The sequence below is a fragment of the Syngnathus scovelli genome, chromosome 16, assembly GCF_024217435.2.
Source record: "Syngnathus scovelli strain Florida chromosome 16, RoL_Ssco_1.2, whole genome shotgun sequence".
NCBI lineage: Eukaryota > Metazoa > Chordata > Actinopteri > Syngnathiformes > Syngnathidae > Syngnathus > Syngnathus scovelli.
Window position 1 is genome coordinate 190987 of NC_090862.1, and position 25507 is coordinate 216493.

At 45.6% G+C, this 25507-nt stretch overlaps 1 protein-coding gene and 1 long non-coding RNA gene across 9 annotated transcripts in view; one reads left to right on the forward strand and one right to left on the reverse strand.

Annotated features, from left to right (window-relative positions):
* spag9a (sperm associated antigen 9a) overlaps positions 1-25507 on the reverse strand; it is a 63163-nt gene that overhangs the window by 26161 nt on the left and 11495 nt on the right. For 7 of the 8 annotated variants that reach the window (XR_007486680.2, XR_007486678.2, XR_007486679.2 and 4 more), the window contains 3 exons: positions 25307-25444; positions 21175-21280; positions 20083-20182 (listed from right to left, as the gene is read on the reverse strand). Coding sequence is in view for 1 of the 8 variants with exons in the window: in XM_049744449.2 (XP_049600406.1) it covers positions 24396-24514; positions 25307-25444 (257 nt within the window). In the remaining 7 variants the exon portion in view is untranslated. Of the gene's footprint in view, positions 1-20082; positions 20183-21174; positions 21281-22886; positions 24515-25306; positions 25445-25507 lie in introns of those variants that run through there. The other variant, XM_049744449.2, reaches the window with a different exon arrangement.
* On the forward strand, positions 11273-13059 carry LOC125983334 (uncharacterized). Its single transcript, XR_007486687.1, has 2 exons — positions 11273-11968; positions 12178-13059. It is a non-coding gene; the product is annotated as an uncharacterized lncRNA (long non-coding RNA).

The following is a 25507-nucleotide window of genomic DNA, read 5'->3' on the forward strand; positions in this document are numbered from 1 at the left end:
TTTTTTTTTTTTTTTTAAATGTACAACTTTGGTCTAGAGGAATAACTATGATCATATTACATGAGCAGCGCCGTGGCGAATGCGCAGTGTCCACATATAGGCCGCGAGCTGCCAGGAAGAAAAATGAAGGCGAGCTGACTGTCAGTTTGTTTTTGAGACACTATTTAAAGACTTGTTTGTCTGCGCGGCGTTATCAAGCAAACAGACGACGAGCAGCTGACACACATGCAGATTCTCACACGCTGTTTCCAGCGTTTGCCTCCCCTCCTCCCTCGCTTTCCTCCAATCCCGTTGGCGCCGCAATCCTCGCCCTCCCTCCCTCCCTCCCTCCCTCTCGCAGCTCAGACGGAGAGCCTTTGACGTCACGCCGTGTTATTACTTAACACAAGTCTGCACAGCGCCCGGGGCAGCAACGCGCAATACACAGATGCCTGCCTGCGTGGCTGCCTGCCTGCGTGGCTGCCTGCCTGCGTGCCTGCCTGCCTGCCTGCCTGGCTGCCTGGCTGCCTGCCTGCGTGGCTGCCTGCGTGGCTGCCTGCGTGGCTGCCTGCGTGGCTGCCTGCCTGCCTGCCTGGCTTTCCCTTTGAAGAATAAATGAGGTAGAGTCCGTCCGGAATGAGGAAAGACAAAGGGAATGCTGTTAGTACAGCAACTAATGCATTTACACCCAAGTGACAAGCCTATAACTGTTGCTAATAATAAACACGACAGCAGGAAGGTTTTTCTGTTTGGCCACAAACGGATTATAGTGCAGGAACAACTCAAATACATTCATATCATAGGACAGACACCTTTTATTGAGCCGAGGCACATATTTTCTATTAGAAAAGTCGCAAGTATTTTACCTTAATGGTGCTACTGCTGCTATCTAGCAGTAAGGCGTATAATTGCGCAACCTGTCACTGTACGTCACAAGCATAAATAGGTGAACAAAATCAAATTACTGTTAAATGTTATGTAGGCACAACTGACAAAATACTTGCTCCGGATACGAATGGAACATTTCAGGGAGCCAGGGGAAAAGGGAAAGAAGTAGAAAAATATTCAAGACAGAATGTGGATTATGACTTTTACTGTAAAAAAATACAATAAAAGGGAGATATGCTACAGGTAGGTCATACACAAACAAAAGCGCCTGGATGGGCACGATAAGACAAGTAGCTGATATCTCTCAGGACAGTATGTTCCCATTGGTCACATGCGAACTTCATTCTACACTTGGCTTGATTGTGTTGCTCCCCCCATTAGTCCCAGTCAAAGCCACTAGGCTGTGCGAGCAAGGCCAAAGAGGCACAAGGCTTGTCAATTGCACTGCCGTGCTTCCGGAAATACACACGTATAAACACACACACACACACACACACACACACACACACACACACACACACACACACACACACACACACACACACACACTTTCTCCACCACTGGCCTTCTTGTCTGTAAACTGTCTCCGGTGACAAAACGCCTTCCTTCTCCTGTGCCTCAAGGACATAGAAGGGAATCAATTTGGTAATGAGACGTAGATGGAAAGATGAGACAAAGTATATTTGATGATCTGTGCATGACAAGACTGGAGCCATCACTATGTTCACTATTTGTTATTCCACCATTAGAGAAAAAAAACACAGCAAGCATCATCATGGCTTAAATAGAAGCGTAATTAGTCCCACATGAGGGAAACGTTTCTTCTACTCTGGATGAGTCTTGACACCTCAAGTTTACGATCTAAATAGTAAACAGACCCGAGGCCCGAGCGCACACTGTCTCATCAATTACTGTCTGGAGTTTACTGCAGCTCAGGCTGGCAAATTGTGTCGAGCTTTGCAAAACAAAACGCAGCGCAATAGCCATAGGAAAAGAAACAGGACGCAGTCGAGAGATTTACATTAAAGGTGGACTCGCTTCAACCGCGGCTACCAGATGTCTGGGAAGCAAAGGAAAACAGCTCGGAAGGAAGGAAGGAAGGAAGGAAGGAAGGAAGGAAGGGAGGAAGGGAGGAAGGGAGGAAGGGAGGAAGGGAGGAAGGAAGGAAGGAAGGAAGGAAGGAAGGAAGGAAGGAAGGAAGGAAGGAAGGAAGGAAGGAAGGAAGGAAGGAAGGAAGGAAATCACTTCAAGCTAACAGTGTAAAAAAAGTGACCCATTAAGATTCACACAGAGAAATTAAAAGCCAACAGTAGGCCGATAGGCCGCTTGACAAATGAGAGGATGGATCGATGGAGACAGCAAGATGGAGGAAAGAAACGGAACTAAATAACCTGCTTTATGGAACAGAAAGCAACACATTTCAACGTCCGTGCCTGGGGGATGAAGGAGAAGAAAAAAAATAAATAAAAATCACTCACTGGCGTTCCCAAACACATTCAGACGTCCTGAATATGTAATTGCATCCAGCTGCACGGAACCCTCGGACGGACGTGCTACTTTCAAGCGTTCAATAGATAATCTCGTCCTCATCCAAATGAGATTCCTGCTCTCTAAACTACAAAGAAAGTGTTTTCTTCCACAGCGCATTGTCACAAGAAAGCAGCTGCATCTCATCCATTCATCATTTACACATTTCACATCCAGCACGACGCTGGAACATATATTGCTCATGGCAAGATCGGGGATGATCAATGGAAGGAAGGAGAGGAAGAATTGATATATGAAAACCAACGATGATGAATGGATGAATGACGGACGAAGTGGACCGGTCGATGCCGAAGGGTGCTCAATCTGGAAGGGTGGATGGATGGATGGATGGATGGATGGATGGATGGATGGATGGATGGATGGATGGATGGATGGATGGATGGATGGATGAAACAGCAAATATGGAAGGAAACAGAAATAAAGAAGCGGAAGGGAGGAAGGAAAGATGATGGATGGAGCGGTCGGCTTGACGAATGTAACCCATGGACGTTAGTTAAAGGGGGAAAAAATGACGAAAAGATGACAAATGGCTGAGGATGCGCGGATCGATGGAGGCAACATGGATGCACGTTGAGTGGGCGTTCAAGCTGTGTGTCATCCATGCATGATACAGCATGAAAACAGCATGATCTGATTTAACATGGAAAGACTGATTGCAGGGTCATCAAAGATTTACATGACTGCGCGGGGCCGCTGAGCAGAGCACGTCTGCTGCTCACAGAGATAAGGGCCGTTGTGCAGGTTCATATTCCACATCCACGTCAGCAGCACGGTGACAGTGAAAAGTTCCTGTCCCCCGCCATGCACACGACCTGACTCGAAATCACGTAGTCTCGCTCACCAATAAGAATACCAATATGCTTGACCTTTGCCTTCCATTCATGTCAACCGTGGTTCTCCTTTATGAAATATGAGACATGTCCTGAAAGCGATACTTCTAATGGTCCGATTCTAGAGTAAAAGTCCTAAAGTATCTCATAATTGCTGATTTTATGATGATGTTGGTCCACAAAGATTTCCTCATTGTTTTTATTTCAGGTATTTTTCTATTAGATTTGCAGTAACAGGTGGTTCATGGGAAACTAAAGTGAATTTGAGTCAAAAGCTAGAATTTAAAATAAGCAAGTTAAGCCGCTATCCCGCTGAGGGGGCAAATATTTTGAAGTTTTGAACGAACCCTGACGTTAACACGCATTTTGCTCCCTACGCTAACCCTCGCAAAAGTTTGCCTCTTGGTGGGATCATTTTTTCACAGTGCATCCACACAAATATACTACGCATTCCAGTCTCTGCTGGAGTACGTGTGACTCGTTTTAAACAATGAGAAAATCCAACGCGCAATGAATCATATCATATGTATCGAGTTGCGTGGAGAAAAAATTCATTATTCATCAATGTTTTTTTCCTGGAGGAATTGTGCAAGGACGGCGATCCTAAGTGACATGGCTTTCCATATCTCCAAGTATATGACAAGCCTTTATCTGTAGCTGCAAACACTTTGCCCCCCACACTGCGTGCGTGTACGTATGTATGTATGTATGTATGTACTATGTACGTGTATGTAGCACATCACATTCACAGTCACAGACAGTCCATAAAGCGCCCGCTCTGCTGCGGGCCTTCCAGACATGCTGTCTCAGTACGCTTGGTGTTAATGTCGGCGTTTGTGTGTGCCGCTGCTCCTTCGGACCTCCTGCTGCCTTATCTACGAGTCATGTGCAATCATAGTAACACGCACATGATCAGCGGTAACTGAGTCCTCGCAGCTATACCTGTTTTGGAAACAGATATGGTATCATGGAGGACTTGATGCATAGCTAAAATGAGTTCAGCACATGATCCTTTTCTTTATTTAGAGTCTGTCCTGCAGAGCGTGCGAGGTGAGCCAATATCACATTGCCGCGGTCCAGCGCTCACGTTTGACTTGTGCGTTAATGAGGAACTTGCGGATCGCGCAAAGTCAGCTGCTGTAAATTGTGCACCTGTGTATCTTTGATTTGCTTAACTTGGTCTGTTCTATTCTTGTTCACAACGTTTTGTCAAACTACAAAGTCACTGGTCAGATCTTAGGGGTAACTGATGTCAATGCCAACTTAGCAAATAACCGGAGGCCCAAAACAGATCAAGCCTCTCACGGCTTCAATACTTCAAACCAAAAGCGGTCGTCTTTTCCTTCATCTTTTGAAGAGGAAGCACCCAGCCGCTCGCTACTCTTCGCACTTAACGTATTTGAAGCCCAAAGTCAGCCAGCCAGTCTTCTTTGATTCTTCGTGAAAGGCAAACGGCATCCCCCGAACATCTACAGTGTCATCTATTCTCCCCTGACCTTTGACTTACTGTACCTACCTATCGACCTATCGACCTATCTACCTACCTACCTACCTACCTACCTACCTACCTACCTACCTACCTACCTACCTACCTACCTATCTACCTATCTACCTATCTACCTACCTACCTACCTACCTACCTACCTACCTACCTACCTACCTACCTACCTACCTACCTATCTATCTATCTATCTATCTATCTATCTATCTATCTATCTATCTATCTATCTATCTATCTATCTATCTATCTATCTATCTATCGCCTCACATAGACACAAATCAGCTTTTGACATAATGGTGTCAGAGATTGTATATTTGGACCGGCGATGATTGGCAGAGCCAGGAGTGTGTGACAAGGTCTGGAAGAATTCTGAGAAATCCAAGGAGAGTCACGCACATACCAATTTGAAGTGCAATAAACAGTGGAAGGTTAGGGGCAACACAACATTAGACTAGCTAAGCAACTAGCAATTGCTACTCCTCATATCAAAATCATAAAATGCATCAACAAACACTCGGAAATCCATTTCCAATGAATACATTTGCGTCATGCTAACTGGAATGCCTTTTGTTCTGCTTTGCGTGGGTTTCCCTGCACTTTGTCCTTAAAGCTCAATTAAAATGACGGCGCTGCCTGGAACACACAGTTCACGCGCACTCTCTGATATTTGACGCCCACCTCAGACATGGAAGTGATGAACAGGGTGCTACGACTGACAACAGCCTTCCTCGGCGTTACACGCCGTCCCGTCCCGTCCCGTCCCGTCCCGTCCCGTCCCGTCCCGTCCCGTCCCATCCCATCCCATCCCATCCCGTCCCATCCCGTCCCATCCCGTCCCCCCTTCTGTCACACTGCAATTGTTGTTTTGCTTTCACCTCCGCATAAACCAAAGTCCCAGTGAGTGCGCAGTTCTTCACTCGCAGTCACCATGGGAACAACAACAATCAAGTCACACGGGGAGGATGAGTGATGAGTGAGCAGACAAGTTTTTGGGGGTATCTTGTTTGGTAACGCCACGTTTTCATCCAAAACGTTGCGTCTCCCACCTTCACAATCTGTACTTTCCTCAATCTGTATTTTGCTCCGAGTCCAACAGATGAAGGCCAAACCATGTCTAGAATTGCAAATACACGACTCCTCAGAGAGACAGCCTCCACGGTCGCCAACGTCCCCAATCCAAATCTGATGAAAATAAGATTTCTGCATAGCGTGCAAAATCGTATCCCCTGTTGTTTTTCCAGTTGAACTCCAAACAGATTTGACTCTTTGCTTTGAAGTCCAAGAAAAAGGGTTGCATAAATGTCTTACTGTACGGAATGAATTAGAGATGGCCCACTTACGACTTTCAACCAGAGGCTCAAAAGTGCTCGCTCAACATATCGCATGTCCGTGTGGACCGACTGCCATTGATCAACCTCTCTCTCGCTTGCTCGCGCATATTCGCTTATTATATAAGGGCAAAGGTTTATTTTTAGAGAGCGCGATATGGAGACTCGCCCTGAGGCTTTTGCTGGATCTATCAGATGTGAGAAGGACAACATCTGGATGACGGTGGCTTCACCATCAGGGCTGGGAATACTTTGTACAAGGGACACCTTGACGCTTTCCGACCAGAGCCGACACAAGCCACTATTTGCATTATACAAATCCACTGCGGAAGTTTCTCAATTTCAAAATCAGCACAGCATCCCCATCCTTGTTTTTTTTTCACTCCCTTGTTTGTTTCTATGCAAAGGCGAGCGCCGCGCCGCGCCGCGCCACGCCACGCCGCACCACACCACGGAGCGGTCATCCAGAGTGCAGGTCAGCGCGACTCCACAAATGTGTTATGTCACTGCGACAAACACAAAGCGGGTTAGCAATAATTTGGTCGCAACAGTCTGTAACTTGCAAAAACAAACTAGGGATGAAGACAGAGGAGCGGCGCAGAAGGCAAATGTCTGCTCAGAGCTTGGAATTGAAGTGATGGAAATAGTATTGAACTCTTACAGCGACAGTAAATTCAATTAAAAGACTTTCCTTTTTTTGCCAATCAAAATAGGCAAACTATTGCCAAGCTGCAAATATTCTCACTTTTGTTGCTTTGGGCCAGGAGAGGAAAAGGCCTCCGAGACGAGCAACGATATGAACGCTCACAGAGGCGGATAATTGAGGTGATGCGCAGCCAAGGGTCATGTGAACGCATTCCAGTAATTAAAAACTTTTGGATTGGAACTATAGTATGTATGAACTCTTCAACCTAACTGCTTTTTCTGTCTCAGTGTCTTATGCTCGGGGTTCAGACAAACAAGTGGCGAAAAAAAATCAATTTGGCCAAGATACAATAACGGTTAAAGAAAAAGTGTTTGTGGGTCCATCCTGTGTCGTTCTAACCGTACGCCCTGCCCTCCCCAGTGTGGTCGAGTCCCACCCCCTTGTCAAATGGCAGCCCGACTGGCGGGCCCGCCCCGCCCCGCCCCTCCCCTCCCCTGCCCTCCCTTCCCCTTACTGCACCACTCAATAGCCTCCTTGTTCCCAGCTAGTGTCCTAGAAGTGACGCTTCGTGGCGGCGACAGCATTTTCAAATGTGCTCCTTTGTGCATAAGCATGCGAAGATGCAAGTGAAAGGCCACACAACTGCGCAACTATAGAGGAGGAGGAGGAGGAGGAGGAGAGGTCATCGCCAGTTGACCGACTGCAGTCCTACAAACATGGAAAAGCACTAGCGGCAGCAAAGATAGGATGAGGAACACGAGAGGGGGAGCCGCTGGAAAAATCATTAGGTGAGCTCAGAGGGTTGCTTCTGATCACTTACTGGAAAAGAAGTCAGGGACTGCACTTAAAAGACAAATGCAAAACTCCGCCAGCATTAATGTCACGGTTAAAATGCAATGAAATCAAGAGTTGAAAGGACTTTTTGTAAATTGGGCCCTTAGCCTAGAAAATAGCTACTAAAAAAAGCACAGGATGCAACGTATGCCATTCATTTAATGGAAACAGTTAGAGGTGCACCCATTTCTGTCACAGTATAACTAAGTAGCGTCCAGAAAGGAACAGCTGGCTGAGTTAAGCGTGTAACAGCCTGGAACAACCTGGAACAGCCTGGAACATGGCCTGAACGCCGTGCCCTCTCATGCGAGAGCATTCGCCAAGTTACTCACAAATGTTCTGGATGAATTCCACATTTTTTTTCCCCTCGTTGTTATTTCCAGTGTACGTAACTGTCAAGAATCCAAAATACTTTGGGGGTCCAAACAAAACTATGTACACCCTGCAGATGAACTTGTACGGCTAAAGTCATGTGGCTCACCTCCAACTTGTCCCACACACATACATAAAGATACGATCAATAGAAAACTGAGCTATATTGCTAAAAATAAGTGACGAGAGGCAAGCAGCTGAGAGATGACTTATGAGGGCTGGAAATTGGAAAAAAAAAAAGGAGGTCAACGTTAAAGGTGGCGATTACTGAACTGACAGCACAATCTCACATTTCCACGGATGATTTTACATCCCAGTACACACGGACGGACGGACGGACGGACGGACGGACAGACGGGCAACACACGGAAGCTTTGATGTACTGCTGAAATGTGAAACTCAAATTTCGGATAAAGCCTTAGCCTCGGTGTTAGTGAATCAGTGGCTATTTGTGGAGAAAACACACTTGCATACGCTATAGCTATGGATCCATCTAAAATAGTCAATACAATGCTGCAACTCAATCTGTCGGTGTAGCTATCTAGCTAGCTAGCTAGCTAGCTAGCTAGCTAGCTTTCTAGCTATCACGTTGTCGGTGTCCACGTAAACTTGACTGGTGTTAACGAGAGCATGAAGTCTTCACTTACAGTCTTGTTGTGTGATCTAACAGTTTTGTGTAGTCTTTCCAAATACATCATTGCGCCATTTAGATGAAATGTAAGCTAAAGTGCAGAGCAGCCATTAGTATCTTCCACGCCGGTTCCCATAAAACTGGACAGGGACCAAAGTGGAAAGGCAGATGATCCGAAAACAACTAAAGGATGGAAGAGTTGGAAAAGTGTCGAGTCATGAGTGCCCTCTAGGAATTGCGTACACATAATCGATACGACCGAGAAGGCTTCAGGCAGCAAATTGCAACCGGGGCCAGTCAGAGTCTGCTGAACCAGGATTCGAAATAACCACGTACATTTCATTCCGGTTGATGTAGAGGATACAAACTATTTCTAATCTCATTCCCATTATTTCTACAGCCCAGCCATCATTTGTTATTTGCGCAAAAGCCGATTCAAAAAAACATGAAAGGTTGCATAAGGACGAATAGAAATGTAACGACGGCTGCATGCAATGTTGTTTGCTTGGTCAGCTTTGGCTATCTTGGAGATGAAATGTTGGTTTCCATGGTTCCAATTTGACACAAAGGTAGTGTGAAATCATGGCTCACATGAAAATGTGTGTCATCTGTGCTGTCAATTGGACACATCTGAGGAGCATCTATACATACGTGGCTATTTTGTTTCTTTTTTTTTAAGTCGCTATACTTTGAGGATTTCGTTTCCAACGACTGTACTTTTACTAGGACTCGGCTCAGCGGCCATTTTGTTTCTGTAGTATATCTTTTTACTGAGAGTATTTATTTTCCAACAACTGTAATTTGACAATCCGGATTAAAATAATCAGATTCAGGACTTGGTAGGTGTTTGCGGATCTAAATCATTCTAGTTTGCAGCGTGCTGAAAGTGTTGCAAGCGTGATGTGTCACGTGTTGCACTTTTCACTCACTTCCTCCAGTCATGTTGCAACTTTTCTCGTATCTGACCTCTAATGTCAGAGTGGATGCGGCCTGGCTCGCTCGAGGGCAACGTGAAGTGCCAGCTTGAGTGTTTACCAAGCAAATAACAAGCCCGTCCGTGTGCACGCTGCTCCTCAGGCGTACTCGGAGAGCACCAGAGTCCGAAAGCTAATATGCTAAAGGGTAGAACGGCCAGTTAACAAAGCAAGCGAGACTGATGAAGTAGGGCCATTGAGTCATCGATGAAATTAGCACAAGCAAAGGTAAGGACACGTCTGTGTCGGGGTTGAGACGCCCTGCACCTCACATCCTGTCTAATGAAACCTTGCACGTGTGTGAAAGATGTCAAAATGTTGTGTTTGGATTAGGTGTCAAACCGGCCTCTGCATCTACACTGCAAAGAATTCCTATTGGCGTTGCATTTGATAGCTTGCTCAAATTTCGATACGGAGCCAGCCCAGTGTTGGCAACCTGAGGGCGGGTACCTTTGAGGAGGTAAAGCAAATGTTTGGCAAGGAATCACTTGGGGGACTTTTTGGACTTTATAATTAATTCTGAAGTCTGCCGCTGCCGAAAACTTAAAGCCCTGAGGGGTTCATTTGCATTTGCCTGTCTTGGTTTTCCCGCCTGCTGCCTTTGCGGTAAAATCGCTCCAACGGGTTTTTCGTCTAATGGAAACGTGGCATGTTTGACCGACTGATTAAATATTGGCGTTGCCATTTTGAGGCTTCTGTCCGCAGTTTCATCCATTTGTGGTGGATTCATGTTCATCCATCCGTTGAGTATCATGGGCGAGCTCGAGCCTATTCCAGCAGGATTTGGGTTAGTTGTCGTAACTAAATAGAATGATGAAAACCAAGTGTCAATATTTTGCAGCGTGGCCGTTATTTCCTTCCTGTTTATGCGCAAGTCCTATTACCGTGATTATTTGAAGCTTTTATAGCTGACGCAAACCAACAGAAGCACCCAAATAAACCATGTAATGTGTATCAAGCGTGGATTGAAATGTTCCCTGCGCGCGTGTGCGTGTGTGTGTGTGTGTGTGTGCGTGCGTGCTCAGCAGTTGCTGTTACTGCCTGAACTATTAACGTCCACGCTTACTTAATGAATGATTTACAGTGTGAGCGCGAGAGGAGGTGTCAACACCCAAAGCAGATGTTCTGGGAAATGACGGCCGGTGTTCAACATCCCAGCAATATTTTCAAGGACAAAATGTTCACTCTGCATTACAAGAGAATCTATTAAAAGGTGAACTATCGTATGAGAAAGCCTCCAGCGGAGTCTGCCAAAAAGGGCAGCGCGTCGTTGTAACGCTGGAAAAGAGGACGTGAGCCGCCGGTGTGAGGGTGGACAGAGTGACGCTTGTTTCTTGCTTTCACATCTTCGTTTGTGTGCGTTTGCCTGCAGTTAAATACACACAGTGACAGAAGGCCCCTGCCCGCCCGTAAAAAAGCTCGCGTGGTATTCCTGTTTTGCTCACCGTGCTGGTCGCTCTGCCAAATTCCTCCTTCTCTGGCCTCAATGCATACACAAATACATCCTGTTTTTTGACCCTTTTTTTTTTGCGTGACAAGGATTGCTCAATCCATGCACAGAACATTTGGTGATCATCTTTATTATAATACACCAGCAGTTGTAATAGTTTGTCATTCCGACAGAGCAGAATGTTTTGTATTGTGTTCTGTTTGTACCTGCAATAAGTGACTCAAGTCTTTGGACCAGGATGTACCCTGTTAGTCTGCCTGTGTACACTTTACAGTAACTGTTTGGGGCAATCTGTTGCCGGGTAGAAGTACGTCTCCACCCCACGCCGCCATTGGCCGATGCCTCTCGGAGGCTCCGCCATCTGTTACAAACAGGCTTGGAAAGCAGGCCGGCAAAGAGGCTAAGTGACCAGGTGGATGTGATTTGTCGGTGGCTCAAACAACAGAACGGGCGGGAGCCATCGTGCAAGTTTTCAAAGTCATCTCCGTTTTTCCTCTCTGTAAAAGTTGCCGGTAGCCTTCAAGATTTTCCCCGGAGGACAGACACGTTCTCAACAGTGAGGGTAGCTAGCCGGATTATGTGATCCAATAAAAAGCACTTGGAAATTGCAATTCCCTCAGAAATTGAATATGCTGAGACTTGCTGGAGCCAACAGGACAACTAATGCAGGGGAGGAGGAGGCGGCGGCGGCGGCGGCGTTACCGAGGGGTGCTCCAGCTACCCCAGGAATACCCCAAACAAATTTGTCATCTGATATTTTTAGTTGGAAATCCAATAATTGCCCAAACTTGTCATCAATCTGTGGTTGAGAGTAGTCGGTGATATAAAATGATAGCATCAGTTCCCAAGGGGTTTCTTGGTACCAACAAACTAAAGACTTGGAATAGCAAACATGCTGGGTCAGGGACTCCATTACTCCTCAACTCAGATGTCTGTTGACTTTGTGAGCACACTCACCTCACCAGAGGAGTGGATGTCCCTGCCAAAGTAAGTCATTCAATGTCTGGAATCTTTAACCGAGATTTGGACCTTTGCTAACTCGCCATCAAATCCGAGCGTTCGCAGCAGATGTCGTGAGCCGCTTCAGCACGTTGAGCATATTCAAGCGTTTGCTTGTGCTGTGCCAGCTGGAATCGAAACATGAAAGCAGGTGTCGCTTACGCCGCCGCTTGACACGTCCAAATGTTCTGCGACAGGTGTAAAACGTGGCCAGCCATTCAGGGGCGCGGAGCAAACCGACAGCAGCCCGAGTCGGCAAAAACCGGAGCGCACCCGGTCGTGGGATTGCATAAGGGAACCTTCCCTCAAAGTGCACGGGGTCCTTTTGGGACGGGTCGGCTGCATTGGACACCATCTGCCCCGCCGCCGCCGCCGCCCATCCAGCCACAAAGGAGCTCGCTTTCATCCTAATCCCTCGCCATCTCGGTCTGTAATTAGTTGGCAGGGATGTGTGTGTTGTATCGCAGGCAAACTAGAGGGAGGCTGCTTGTTGATGCCATCCCAAATTCTGATCCCTCCGAATCAGGACATTTTGATTCCAAGAGCTGATAATCCTCTTACATCATGCCATAAACAGCCCGCCTTTCTTTTTCAAAGATGCGCTTTGACTACGTTTCTTTCACGAAGCAACGACCAAAGCAATTTCCTGTCTTGTATCATAGCAGAGGTAAGAATTGGCACCAGAATCAAAGCCAATCCGGTCTAGGCCTTTGGTACTCAGCCATACAGCCAGAGTGAGCAAAAATTCTATTTTAATTATCTGTGTCCCAAAAAGGTTTTTGTACAGTTTCTTTGTAAAGGGAAAAAGAGCAATTGTTGAGATAGAACAGGAAGAGTCCACAGAGAACAAGCTGCCCTACTCCAAATAAAGCCATCGACATCGAGTTACTTTCTGGATTCAAAGTATCCAAATCAAGAGTCGTAGAATGGACACAGGTACACAGGTAAAGCAGACTTTGACTTGGAGGTACGAAAAAAATGGGAGGTACCTTTACGAAAGCACAAAAGTACTTCATGAATCAAAGCATTTCCCCCCCCCCCCGAAACTGATGAATAAAATGTAATTTCTTCACTTGTAACTACACAGCAAACAGTCAATACCTTTTAAATTATAAATTGACTAATATAATCAGATCATAAAAGTGACTTGTTGATTTTGCGAGAAAAGCCCGTACGTTCATCTTTGTCACGAACGTCATTTTGCCACATTTGCGTTGTTAGCTCTCACATGGATAAACATGCTAATCCTCATTTTGCTGTCAGGGAAATCTCAGCAAGCGGTCGGTCGGCTTGCCAAACAAGACTGTGTAAATGCAAGTTGTTCCCTGCTGATGCTTCTTCTGCCTCTCTCGCTCTCCAAATGGATGACGGCCAAAGTGCTCAGCATCCCCAACGCACACACACACAGCCAGGATGCAATATAAATAACGTCACCTGGAGAGCGACCTTCTGCTCGGCATCCAGGCAACAAAGCCAGAATGTAAAAGTGTCTGAAGCATCACGGTGGAGATGCAATCACTCTGGGTGAAAACAGAGGCAGGAAGCTTGCACAGCTCTAACTAAACACATCACCTTTATCAGCCTAATGCCGAGCGAAGCACGCCACGAGGACGCGCCGATAACACCGCCACCGCCAGAAAAGAAATTGCACACGTCGCCCCGAGATGCGGCAGAAAAATCGGATGAAAATTCAAACGAGTCAAGAAGGGACACACATCCACATGAACTTTGACCTCTGCTACCTCGGGCTTCTTAGAGTGGAAAGCATCAGTGAAGCCGGCCCCTCCCTCCGGAAAATACTTCATGCGTTACAATCCGAGCCAAATGGAAAGTTGATAGTAATTGAAGGTTTGGATTTCGATATGAAACAAAGGTAAATAAATCTGGCCTCCTCTGTGTATCGTGTCGAAAACAGTCGAGAAAAACATCAGCGGATTCTCAGCCGTCCGCGACAAGCTGGGTCAAAGCTTTACAAGGGTCACCGCTGTGTTATCAGAGGTCAGACAGAGCGGGCCGTCCGGGTTCCGTGACCACACCGGTACAATTTGGCCCCGCCCTGGCGGTGACACGCACAAGCGCCGCCCTTTGCCCTCCATCTGCCGCCATTCTCAAAGCGAGGAAACACAGAGAACGCACGGAGACGGAAAAATATGTCGAGCGGGGAAAAATAAACAGAGCCGCTGCTTTAGAGGAACAGAAAGAAACAGGACAAATGATAAAAGGATTCCCAGGAAAAAAGTTTGCTGTTGGGGCAACATGAGCCGCCCTTGCCCTCTTCATGTCCAAACACAAGTGACCTGAATCAACAGGACTGCATCCTCATGTCAGAAAAATACACATTAAGGCCACAGGTCTCAGGCTCGATCGCTTTTGCCATTTTTTTTTTCTCTTCATTGACATTCGGCTGTGCTATCTGATGGCAATCTGTCTTTTTTTTTTTTTTTACGACTCAATCTGAGGAAGTGGCTCTTTCCATTTTGTTTGGTTACTGCTCTGCATCAAACGTCTTCATTCACACAGTAAGAAAAAGTCTTTAGTATCATGCTTAAGAGGATTAAAAAGGAACCGAGAGGGACTCCGCTTTTCCAATTGCAATCATTAACACAGAAGTGATGTTGGCCACCCAGTGAAAATCCGACTGCTGGAGAGTCCACTAATTTCATCCCGCTGTGAGTTCGGGTGGGCATGGGAGTGATGGAGTTGCTGGATGTGAACCAGAGTGGACATAGATCACATCCCCATGCTGTCTGCACTCCAACGCTGATTCATATTCCAGTCATAAAGCAGCCAGGGGCATTTTCAGACAGCAGCGGTATAAATCCCACTGCCACTACCGCCACGGAAATAAAAAGTGCTGCATACTCAAACACAATTCATCAAAGGCTCCTGTACAATCTTTGGACTATTTGGGGCCAAAGGTTTCGGGGGTCATGTTTTTGCGTCGCCATCCGTTTGGTCAGGGCGTCTGCTCTGAGCCGACATGCTGACCTTGGCGTTATTAGGGCGTGTCCGTGCAATCTTTTAGCCTCGCGTCGTAAAGCATACGCTGCTCTGACACCGCTGGGTGCAAGAGTTATGAGGCGCTGTAAAAACTAGTTAAAAAAAAAAAGATCAAAACACAGGCTAGAGTGCACTGACTAACTAACTGCACGCTGGCATCACCTTCCAACTATCGCATACACAAACTCATTATTCACCGACAGTCGGAACTTGAAGAACTCCAACACGAGTCGTCGCGTAACGCTGATCTCCAATTTGTAAACGTTTGGATGAGCGAGAATCAACAGACCGAGGTGCAACAAAAAAGTCGAGCGGAAAGCAAAACACACATGCAGGGTGGGATGAAAGTGAAACCAATCATACAATAATACTCTTACATCATCCCCGCAAGCGTTTGCAGCCGTTTGTGTTCTAACCTACTTGCGAGTCTTACACAACAGAGCATCAATTCCCAAATAGCTTCAGATGATGATTCCAAAACTCTTTTCATCAGCCAGGCTATTCCTATTTTTATTCCTGGATGGGAAAATGCTCATTACGGAGAGTTTCAGCTTATTTTAGCTCTCTTAATGAAGCACCGGCAGGACGGTATATTCACAGGTAATTAAGAGGGCAACCTGGCCGTGACCCCGCGCGGCCAATCGGAGAACCGCCGCCGCTCTTTTCAGGGTTGAATCGGCATTAAATTGGACTGAAAATATGGCCTTATTTTCAAATGGCAGCTGTGCTTTGCCGCGTGCTTTTCCTTTGAACAGCTTTACGGAGGCAAGGAAATAGAAAGAGGGGAGAGGAGAGGATACTGTTTGGGATTCACAAAGAGTGCAAGTGAAGGAAGAAAGGAAGAGCCAAATCCACTTCTTAGTCGGCGGTTGATCACGGCTAATCTGAGGATGGAGCTTAGTTAGCCGCTAATAGCAGAAGTTTCATTTTGACACCTCCCCAAACGCTCGCAGGCCCATCTCTTAGCCGACAAGTCCGAGTTTTAATGGCGCCAGTTGAACCAAAGAGCTCTGGCGATGACGTAAAATACAGAAGAAGCATTTTTCAGCAAATGTGTACAAAAACCAAATCCTGATTACGTATTAAAAATTTTCAATCGACACATGTTCCGTCCTACTGATGCTGGCACTCGAATGCTTGAGCAAAATTTGAAGAAATACTGACAGCAGAGTCAACATGAGAAGTTGAGGGTGCGATAGAATACCCTTGTTTCACATGAGGACTGACAGGATTCAATGACGGCAATTTCAGGGGTGAACATTGAAGGTCACGTGTCACTGGGATTCATTGGGTCCTGAGGGAACCGCGCACCAGTGGGCAGTATTTGATTTGATTTTTCTACCATTCTCCACTGGCCTATCAAGGAATGAGCGAATGAATACTGCGAATACACTCAACTCATAATGTGAACTACCTCCATCTGTCCAAATATGGTCAAGGACATCTTTTTTTTTCCCTCCCACAAATCCACACTATTCATCTGACATTTTTCCGCATGAACCTATTCAAAGCATTCTTTTAATTCTGGAAAGGCTTCCATTAGCCAGTGTTTCTGCCAACGCCTCCTGCAAGCCTCAATCTCTTCTCTTGCTCCCTTTCCCTCCTTTGTCCAACACCAAAAATAACTCCTTATTCCTCTTGTATAATAAGCTGGAAGTAACTTTGGTAGCACCTAACTGACCTCAATCCTCTCCCCCTCTGGGTCACTGTCCCACCCGACCGAGGAGTTCTTCTGAATCTTTGCGCCAATCCGACATATTCTTAGCCCCTGTGGCGAGTTGGGCTCGACGTGGTGATAATCCTCGCTATTCATACCCGAGCCAACTCTTACAAGATCCGCTAAAGCTGCTGGCAAGGATGTGACAGGACAAATTAGCTGGACAGCGAACGCACCTTAGTGAAGGAGCTGCCTTAGCCACATTGTTCACATACTAATCATGATTGCTAGTCGAAAGTTATTTTTGACATTGTGATTTTTGTAGAGGAGTGCCAGAACTTGAGATTTCTGGATTAAAGGTGAAGCCTCTTCAAAAATCAAGAAGCCCAATTACCGTCTAATCATCTTTGGTTGATAACCACACTAGAATGCTGATAAAAGTTGTTTTTTTTTTTTTTTGACCTAAGATGCCTTGCATATCTGGCCGCTGACGTCAACAGGCTTAATTGGGCTCTTGCTTTTGTACAGTACGGCAAAGTACCCTTTGAAACCGTCCTCGTAAATTAAGATTTGAAGTTTGACCTCAGCTATTCCGAGAAGTTTACAAGAATAACGTCTGAATCGATTCTGATTTTGAACAACACATACGTACATGTGTTTGTACATTTGTTTTCTTTTCAGCAAGACCGAGCGCTCTTTTGTAAATATCGGGAGTCATTCCAGATGATTAGCTTCCTTGATCAATAGTCCGTCAACGCTTCAAGACGAATAATTGGTAAGTATGTCGGGAATCGACGTCACAATCGTCCGTCCATCAACCTTCCCATTGATGAAGACGGAACGACGAAAGCGATTTGTTCGTCCGGCATGGACTCCGACAAATTTAAAGAGAGCGCAGATGTTTGCTTGTCACTTCCATCCAAGGTCAAGCATCCTTCGGGATGACGCTACGCTTGGTACATGCCCTAACTCGGGATGAAACGGAATCCAATTATTCTTCCGTATTCGGCGCAGCTCGTGATCTGTCATTGTGCTCTATTGATTTCCAGTCCATCATCCATCGTATCTTTGCCATCCCATTAAAGCGCCCGATGCCCTCGTAAAGACCAAGGCGATACGTCACATAAAACAGGGAGGCCCGAGCGAGCGAGCGGGCGTACACTTCTGAAATCTGCTAGTTCCTCCTAGAGGATGATGTTCTTGCCAAAAAAAAAAAAAAAATTCCAGAGGTCAGAGAGCTCCGCCACTGAAAGTCAACCTTGGCAAAAGATTAATAAATGTAATTCCTTTGTGTCCTCCCCTGTGCGCCTTTGTTGGCGAGAGACAACAAAGAAAGAAAAGGCGGAGTTCATTTTGCTTGATCATTCAGCAGATAGTAAACCAGGTGCCTAAAAATCCAGTCTAAGTCGACTTTCCCTTGTAGGCAGCACATTGCGTGATTAGGACTGCTCTCTTAAAAAAAAAAAAAGCTTGCCATCATTTGCTATGTTGTCAAACAAATACTGGTCAGGTGCTACTTCCTAATCACTTTGAATTGATAAGTAAGGGTCCCCAACTAAAGCTAAAATGACTCCTAGCGAATGAGTCATTTGCTATTTTGATGGTCTCGTTTTTGTGAGGAAAAGCGCTTGCATTACCTTGACATCATAATCGCAAGAACGAGCCAGCCGCTTATCTGACTATGGGGCCTGCAAGGACGCACATCACGCCAGGAAGGCTGAACACAAGATGATGGACTGCACTCTCCTTCACGCTGACATCACCGTGAACCTCTTTGATTGAGCAAACACACCGCTCAACACGGACATTGGCATTGTGTCACAATTCCGATCATTGCCGGAAGTACAATGCTCGGCGGTAAACACGGCTATTGAATTGTATCTCAAAGGACGGCAGCGCACGTGTACCTAATGTTGCGGCCGGCGATGGCCAGAAAAGGCGAGCGTCGTGAATAGAATTGAAGCTGGAGGCCGCGTTCAAGGACAGACGCTAAATTAGTTGCTCTTATAAAGGAACACATTTGCATTTTAATGAGCCATCTCATGGCGGTGAGTGAGGGAGGAGATCTTTTCACATTCCATTTCTCATGTGGCCATGCAGCAGAAACATACATAGATGAGTGCACACACTTGCTGGAAAAAGACTTGCACTTGAAGTATTTATGTTATGACTTTACGGCTGTTGCTATATTGAAATGCAAATAGCATAACAGCACTTTGTCGACGCTAGCAGCTACTGTAATGGCATCCTGCCCATCAAAAGTCAGAACATTCTTTACGCTTCCAAACTGGACACACTCAAATGAGAAGTTCAGAATCCTGCTTTCAAAGGATGTATGGAAAAGCTCGCATGGCGCTGAGAAATACAAACTTATCAAGTCATTGCCGCAGTTTACAAAAGGAGATGATATAAAAGTGAGCCGATCCACGGCCGAAAGCCAAAAGTGTCCCTTCCTTCGGGGAGGAAAACGGCTGCCGGCGCCACCAATCATAAAAGTGAAAAGCTGTCCATCCAAAAACAGGAAGCCAGGGAGGGCAACAACAGCGTCATCAGTAAAGGGGTAGCGAGAGCCCGAGGGACGGGGAGGATAAATAAAGGAGTGCGGCGGGCGAGGTCCGCGGCTAACGTTACAGCGCGTCTCTCGGCTGCTCGTGGCCTGGCCTGGCCTGGCCTGGCCTGGCCGCCTGTCATGCGATGCGCTCCTGGCCGGTGATGTCACCCAGACTGCAGAGAAGCTCCCTCGCGCATCCCATAATAGACGCGCTCATACAAACAAGAGCCGCAAAGGGCACACAGGAACACGCACACGCATGCCTCGTACGCCCAATCGATTAAATGTATTCATACGCTTTGGCCCGATAGGGAAGCGATTAGTATTTCAAAGGCCACTTCGGTGGGAATGACGACAAAGACTCAATATGAGAGCTGGAGCGCAAATGAGTGGCTCATTTTAAGCGTGTGCTCACAAAAGTACATTTGTGTTTGTGTACAAGGTGTGCTTTGCATTTCACATTACAGTAAAAAAAAAAAAAAGATAAGGATGTTCAATAGCACTATTTTTTAGACCGATACCGGTACAAGTAGCGGCCGACACTCAAATCTTGAGTAGTCACCGAGACCGATATCGATGACAGATACCACGAGTACTTTTGATACACACAAAAATCAATGACAGATCATTTGCATGAAATGAATGGCAATTTTCTATTCTTCTCATTTCTAAACAAGTCCAAAGATCATTTTTGACACTTACCTTAGGGACTGTCTTTTTACCCAGAAAAATATGCCTAATGTTAACAAACAGGTGTTGGTGCACTGTATCCAAATGAATTCAGTTCTCTTTTGCAAGTAGCTCAACATTGAAATAATTGCTGGTTCCCTCACAGCCGATAAGTGTTATGCTTCCCTTTCATAGAAATGTAGTAGACACTGAAATTGGTCTTACCTTGCCTCCTGGACTTCTGTTCTTTGGCTACTTTTGTAGCTACGCATGGAGGACAAAATATGACAAACAGGATCTTGCCGGTCTTCAACAGCGCAGTAATCTACACCGTCACAAACAAGAATAATGAATATATTGTTGTTTAATTAGAATGAAACAGATAGAAGAAGCACAACTATCTTAATTAAAATCAGCAAATAAAATGGAACACATTTCTTTGCAAATGAACGTTACAATTAGGACTTGTTATGCATCTCACTAGCAAACGTTTTGGCAGGAGAAGAGAAAAACACTTTAAAAATAGGAAGGGACAGAAGACGATCATTCATATCGACGCGATAGCTTGCGCACGGTGTCACATTTATTTGTCCCTGCTTTCAACCCCGGTTCAGCCTCCTCAGCACTTTAGTCAGGGGCTAAAAATAGACACATGGACGCACGCAGGCCGCCGCGGACGCCGCCGCCGCCGCCGCCATGGCACCCGTATTGTCTCTCTCCCAACCTCTGTTTACTGAGAAGTAACAAACATTTTAGTTTGTTGCTTTGCCTGCAGGCCTTTTTTTTTTTTTTTTTTCCAATTTGCTCACGGCGTGCTGCAAATATCCCAACATGCTTTGTTGCACTGTCTCGGAAAGTGCTTAGGCCAGCCCGTTGGTCACTGTGAAATAGTGCACACCTCTGTGGGAGACCAAGGCCACTCTCACTGGGACTAAAGAAGGCTTTTAAATCACATGTGATCATGCATTGTGTCCATACATACATTACACCCACACCCACACGAACACAAAGACACGCATGCACTCAATTTCGATCCCATCCTCTTCTTCCAAGAGTTATGTCATTAATTCAAAGCCTTGAAAACACATTCTCTCCTCTATCTCCCTTTTGCCAGATGTCTCTGGTGGATTAAAACATTCCTCTGTGTTGGTGACACAATAGCAGCTGTCGCCTGGCCTCCAAACACTCAACGGCCGAGAAAAATGCAGAAAAGATGGTGGAATAAAGTTTGTGTGTCTAAGCAGATAGAAGGGAGGAGGGGGGGAAAAAACACACACAGCTAATTCAAGTTCAGGTCATTCAACCATCAGGACTCACCTGCTTTCTAACTTTGGTCCCGTGACATTTGCAAAATGAGCCCTTCGGCGCAGTGATGTCATTTTGGGTGGGCAACGAGAGGCAGGACGAGACAAAATGGCCGCCCCTGAAATAGATAGATATAAACAGACAAAAATCTAAGTACACCTCCGACGTGGAAGCAGGGCAACTTAGTTAAGAGCTAAACATTGATTGATTGGACTTTTTCATGCCTTTGTCATTTGCTGAGGCTGAAAGACCTTTACCGTGCTACTTTGAGAGATTTTCTTTGTCATTTTTGAAGAGATTCAGCATCCGTTTCCATATGTAGGGAGTAAAGGGTAAAAAGTTGCCAGAAACAACTTGCGAGGGGAGACTTTGGAGAGCACAAAGCAGATGTCTCCTTATCTCTGCCATATTTTTCACTTTACTGGCAAGCCTTTCGTCTTTTTTAGACTTGATGGGCTCTCAGCATTCACCGCCAGCCAAGCAAATAATCCCAAACAAGATTGAATGGGCAGCTTTGAGTGAGGTGTTTTTTTAAATGGAAACCATCTTGAAAAGGCAATGTTGCTGCTGTTGTTATGTTTATGAAACAGCCCTGCCGCTGGCTGGCTTCTCTCCTATGAAGGGCACCTTTTTGCTGATAACAGAGACAGGTGACACCTTGCTCATAGCACAGGACAAAGACATCATCCTGAATAAAGTGACATATCGTTAGGAATGCATAACTCCAATAACTTCTGAAGGACAGACACAGAGGAGGGGATGTTATACAACAACGGAACCTGCACATACTGTCTGGCTCATCATATGAACAAAGGCCATCAGTTTCATTGTGAAGTATATCTTTGTATTTTTTGCTACCAATCCCAGCTTTGGCACAGGAAGTTGGTTTTTTTGCAGCATGTCAGCTGTAAAGCATTACAATCCTGGCATGTTGTGTTCTCAGAATCCCCTGTATGGGCGACATCATACTGTGTGACGTCAAAAGCCTCAGCGTGCGTGCGTGCGTGCGTGCGTGGGTGCATCAGCCCCCGCATGCTTTAAGCAGAGGAGGGCGGGTGACGAGAGCTGGAGGAAAAGTGAGGAGGCGGAAGAAGGGCTTTATGCTGTGATGTAATTTCATGGATTTCTTTTTTTTTTTCTTCATTTGGTGATGTTGCATCTAACCTAAGCCTGAGCCACACCGCCCCCTAACGTTTAAAGAAAGTATAGCAGCAACAATAATGAAGTTGCTACCCAGGTTCCTCACCAACCAAGCCTGATAGGAGCATAAAACCAGGGTTTAGGCAAACAATTGTACAGCACATTGTTACAGCTGCAGATGTTGTCAAATGTGATTTAGAAATAAAGTTGTATTGTATTGTATAAGATACCTTTGGGGAAGTACACCCAAAAAATATCATGTGGATTTTAAGCAGTTTGAAATACGTATTGGACACTTTTTCAAATAAATGCATTAAATGACAGCAGACAACATACAAGCAGTAAAAATTGTGAGCTTGCTGACAGGATTGGATGTTTGCGTTTTATGAGCATTTTATGAGGTTATTTTATGACCATCGCTTAGCAACATGATTCGGTTAGCAACCTGACTGTGTACTGTTCAACAAATCTATTCTATTTCAAACTCCTGAAAGGTGCAAAATAATGCTGGAAATAGATCAGGCACTTTCAACCATTCAGTCGATTGAAAAAGGTGATAAATAAAAGAGGGGACAACGGCAAGATCTTGGTGAAATTGAATTTAATAGATTGTTAAAAATAAGGCTATGATGTTCACTTAGCAAACACTGACCAAGAGGAGAACTGTCATGGCATTTTGAGATTTCCCCCCCACCCCCCGATGTAAAATACACATTAACACTACAGGACGCAACACACGCACACACATGGACGGACGGCCAAATGCAGTTTGCATCCAAACTCGCAAGCACATTTCCTCACACACACACACACACACACACTCACATCCACCCTACTCAAAATGGTGGCACTAAAGAGCCAATAACATTGCAGTGTTGTCTTAAAAAACATGCATAGCTTAGTACATTGATGTCAAAACGTTTTGTTACTGTTGGCAAAATGTGATCTTGTGACTTGCTAAATATTCAAATGAAAAAAAAAAACTTTTTTGTTTTTGACTGCTTTAAAATGAACAATCATGTAAACTCATTGCACTGCATTATTCACAATAGTCCGGTTTGATAAAAAGTTACATTCGGAACCAAGGTAGGCTCTGTTAAAAACGTATAAATAAATATTGGAATGGTAAAAACGCAAGATAATGTCATTATTTTGAATGCCGGCAAAGGACAGAAGACCAGACTCGGCCTGACCTTTTCAGACATTAAAACTATTCCTGCAAGCATCAGATGCCGAAAGCAAACACCACAATAATGCCCTGACGGAGGGGACCGTGTTGCACACTAGTCTCTTTAGTGACGTGTGCATTTCCACTAGAAGGTGCCACATTCAAATATTACACTCAGTCAAAATGTCCTATTCAAGTTGATTTGACACAATAAAGCACACAGAGCTTTTTAAATATTCCAGACAATTAAATTCCTTTCCACCTTTGTTCTTCAGTCATCATTTGGTTATTGGGATGACACCTTATTGGCACGCAGAGCAGTTGTGTTTGTTTGTCCAAGCAAATATGTCATCTAGTCTATCGCCATAAAGTGCCCGTGAGTGAAAGAGGAATGGAAAGCACCAAGATTGTGGCACTTTTACCCTCGCCCAAATGAAAAGATACAGTCAGTTGACTGTGACGGAGAATTGTGAACAAAGCTAAACTGACTGACACACACACACACACACGCACGCACTTACACAAACACACCTGAGCTCTCACACAGAGATGAGGCTTAACATGTATAATATAAAATAATAGGTCAGATAAAATCCAGAAGTTCCCTTCTCCCTTACTTCCCGTGTCGGCAGAAACGCGAAACGTGTCGTCCGTGGTGAAATGATGCCCGCGGTAGATCCGATGAAAATGTCCACACCTTTCACAGCTGTGCGCAACAGCGTTTCCAAGCTCGGGAGCACGTGGATGCATTGTTTAACTTAGCAAACATCCCTACTGACCTTAGGAATAAACTGTACAAAAAAATACTGATACAAAATAATTGTTTTGTTTTTTTTACAAAGTAGTGAATGACTCAAGAATCCTATCCAATTAAAAAAGGAAGTTGCGCATGCGGGCTGAGGGCGGTGGACGTTGTGATGGGCGCTTAATCGAGAGAGGTGGCCACCTGCCATACGATGAGGTGACTTCGCTCGGCTTTGGTGGGCGCCGACTGTTGGCCCGACGTAGGCTCGGACGTGCCGTCCAGCTCACCGTTCTCGTCACCTGAAGTGTCAAAATTGGGGATCCGCGCGCATGGAACAGCAGGATGGAGAGGAGGGGAGGGGAGGGGATGACGCGTTAAAGCAGAGGTTTTCCATTTTCCAAGGACCGCTAAGTCGCGACGCACTTTTACACACGTTAAGAAATAGCATGACTCCTTCTTGTGACTGACGCTCAGAAGCTCCAGAATCACAAGGCTGGAAGACACGATATGTAGCGCGCATTTTTGTTGCTGGTATCGCAGGAGCGGAAAAGATCCGTTGGCCTCGTCGACTCTCATTTCGCAGGCATCTCCTTGCCGCGTTAACGCAGTCACGCGCAGTTTGCAGCTCCCCTTTCGGATGCACCGTTTAGAGACGCAAAATCAGCCGCCGCACATTGTTGAACTCATCAATTAGCAAAGACTCCGCCTTTTCGGAGACGCAAAGCTGGGTACCATCAGATTTCGTATCTCTCCGCGTGAGCAATCGAGTCTGTGCTTGCTTCAGCACGTGCGGGCAAACCTTTAGTAAATCAAGCCCTAAGTGTCTTATCTTGGTCGGTGCCAAGGTGTTTGGTTTCTGGTGGATTACTGCTTTGCTAAGCATTTGCTGCACTGAGAGTAACGTAATGATCAGAGTGCTCTTTACCGTTCCTTGAGCTTATATAAGGTCAACATTTATTTTTTTTAAAAATCAATACAACCCTACTGAGTTAAATGTGTGTCATTTGAATGTTTTTTGAAGTACCTTTGAATATATTTGACATGCACATACCGTTGCAAAACCACCTGCGTGCGGTCGTCATTGTACTCACCCATTCTGAAGTCAATGTAGCCTTCTCCTCCACTCATCACAAGGTACGTTTTGGGCTCCGACGCGGCTGTGTCCGAAGATTCAGACGGAGGGTCGTCAGAGCCCGAATCGGCACTTCCGGGAGGTGGCATTGCCTGACCTGCCGAGAAGAAAACGTTAGAAGAAATGCTCGCAGCAGACTTTCGTCCATTTAAAATCTCAA